This window comes from Oncorhynchus nerka, linkage group LG9b, assembly GCF_034236695.1.
Source record: "Oncorhynchus nerka isolate Pitt River linkage group LG9b, Oner_Uvic_2.0, whole genome shotgun sequence".
Lineage (NCBI taxonomy): Eukaryota > Metazoa > Chordata > Actinopteri > Salmoniformes > Salmonidae > Oncorhynchus > Oncorhynchus nerka.
Genome location: NC_088424.1, coordinates 52889847 through 52892650, shown reverse-complemented (window position 1 = coordinate 52892650; position 2804 = coordinate 52889847). Strand labels below are relative to the sequence as shown.

Below are 2804 nucleotides of genomic sequence, written 5' to 3'. Positions count from 1 at the left end.
AGTAATAGTTCAGTTACTGTGCTAACTAACCCATTCTACTAAAAGTACGGAAGACAACCATATCAACCAACCCATTCTACTAAAGTATAGGAGACAACTACTTATCAGCCCAGCCACATTCTACTAAAAGTATGGAGGAACAACCTGCTTATCAGCCCAGCCCATTCTACCTAAGGTATGGAGAACATACACTTATCAGCCAACCATTCTACTAAGTATCAGGAGACAACCTTCTTATCAACTTAACCCATTCTACGTAGAGACATACCAGAACATTATCCAACCCAACCCATTCTACTAAAGTATGAGAAGGCAACCACTTATCAGCCAACCCATTCTACTAAAGTGTAGGAGACAGCCACTTATCAACTTAGCCCATTACTATGCTAAGTATAAGGAACAACTTAGCAACATCAACCCAACCCATTCTACTAAAGTATGAGGAGACAACCACTTATCAACCCAACCCATTCTGCTAAAGTATGAGGAGACCAACACTTATCCAGCCCAACCCATTCTACTAAAGTATGAGGAGACAACCACATATCAGCAACCCATTCTGCTAAGTATAGGAGACAACCACTTATCAACTAACCCCATTCTACTAAAGTATAGGAGATGACACTTCCATACAACAACCCATATCTACTAAAGAAATTGAGAACAACTCTACTTATCAGCCCAACCCATTCTGCTAGGAAATATAGGAGACAACCGCTTATCAACCCATTGCATATAAAAATGAACACATTACTGTGTTCCCTTTTTGGTCTCCATGTTCTAAAATAAGTTACTAAAAATCCGTCACGTGTACTTTTCTACTGGCTGTGTTAATGAAGTGTATGGCACCAGTGCCCTGTTATAGCTGCCATTTTACTATACTATGCTTATCATTACCCCCCTGTATGGCAACGCCTACACGTACCCCCTGTATAGCACCATTACCACCCCATGTATAGCTTACATTACCCCCCCTGCATGGCATTCATTACCCTATTGTACTTATGCCTGTGTGCACTTCAATGCCCACAGGAAGTGTATGACAGCACGTGCACCCTCAGTGTATACCTATAAGCACCATTACCCTCCTGTATAGCATCATCGTACCTGCATCTTGTATGCCTTAGCAAATTGCCACATTACCTCTGTGTACCGCCATAGCGCAGCACCATTTACTCTCTTGTATAACACCATTGCCACTCTTGTATGCCCTGTATACTTTCGTGCTCTCTTCTATAACACCATTACTACTCTTGTATCTCACCCTGCATACTTCATTACTCCTCATGATATAACACCATTACCCTCTTGTTATACTTTCCTTGCCACCTCTTGTATACCTCTTATGCTTCGATTACTCTCTTGTACTGACTTACCGTTACCCTCTTGACATCAACACCTATTCCTCTTGTCTATACCTGTATAACCATAGCACCATTACTCTCTTGTATAACTTACCATTGCCCTAACTTGTATACCCTGTATAGCACCATTACTTCTCTTGTATGACTTCCGTTACCCTCTTGTATAACACCGACATGATTCACCATTGCCACTCTTGTATAGCCTGCTATCAGCACCATTGCCACTCTTGTATATGCTACCATTACCCTCTTCTATCAACCTGTATAACACTCACCATTGCCTCTTGATACTATACCTATAAGTATGCTATCATTACCCTCTCTTGTATACTTCTCATTACCTCTTCAACACCTATTGTAACAACACCATTACCCATCTTGTATAACACTGTAACACATACCCTACATTGTTATACTTGCATTACCTCTCATTGTATAACTATGTACGAACATCTAAATTGATTGTATGTACTGTATGCTTCTCCTGTATGAACTTAATCAGATTGCTTTCTGCTCCTCCCTTTCGGATCTCTCCATTTTCTCCAGTGGCAGTGAAAGAAGGCTGCCATGATCTGAGGAAGAACAGCGGTGGTGGACAGTACTGGCCATGCAAGTGCCAGCCAGAACTGGCTGACGAGACAGATCCCAGCGCCACCCCCTCTGCGCCCCTGCCAGCCCCTGCTGAAGATGGCTGTCTCACCATTCAGAAGCTTGTGAGACAGACAAGCGGCGGGCACCTTCCTACCCTGGTGCCAGAACCTTCTGATCTTCTAGTTTAACTAGGGAGCAGGAAGGTGGAAAGGTGGCCAGTGGTCCCAGATGATTGGACATGACACCTCACTCCTCCCTGTCATTGTCCTGGCCTCCCACAGAGTGAGGCTCAGACCCAGCCCCCTCTCACTCCCAGCCCCAGCACATATACTTACCTGCACTGATGTCTCTGTAGCAGGGCCTGCATCACGCCTTCACCTCTACCTGATGCCGCTTCACCTCCCCTGCCTGATGCCCCTTCACCTCCTACCTGATACCCCCTTCACCCTCCTACCTGATGCCCTTCCTCTGCATAATGTCCCCTCTGCTGAAAGTGATTACCCTGCTGGTGCTCTTCCTCAGCCAGAGCCTGATCCTTCACGTAGTCAATCCCATGACACCTTTGGCAGCACAATCACCTTATGCCGCCTCCCCCAGCCTCCTCTTCTGTAGCTGTTGAACCAGCTCCCCAGACACCCCGAGAAGTTACTGGAACCACAACCAAAAGCATCCCAACCACCGGGAACTGAAGACAAGCCAGACATACAGACAACACTCAGCCACCAGGAGACTGAAGACCGGCCAGACTGAACCGACAAGCACCCAACCACCAGGAGGTGAAGATCAAACCAGACTGCAGACAAAGCCAAAGCCATGGTGAGTGACGGTTGTCAATGGGGTGTGTGACGA

The 2804-nt window shown here is 45.8% G+C and overlaps 1 protein-coding gene across 1 annotated transcript in view; it reads right to left on the bottom strand.

Moving 5' to 3' along the window:
- LOC135565734 (kinesin-associated protein 3-like) overlaps positions 1 to 1741 on the bottom strand; it is an 84156-nt gene extending 82415 nt beyond the window's left edge. Inside the window, exon 1 of the mRNA XM_065013649.1 lies at positions 1696 to 1741. Within this exon, the coding sequence (XP_064869721.1) occupies positions 1696 to 1741 (46 nt within the window). The remainder of the gene's footprint in view (positions 1 to 1695) is intronic.
- Between the last annotated feature and the right edge of the window lie 1063 nt (positions 1742 to 2804).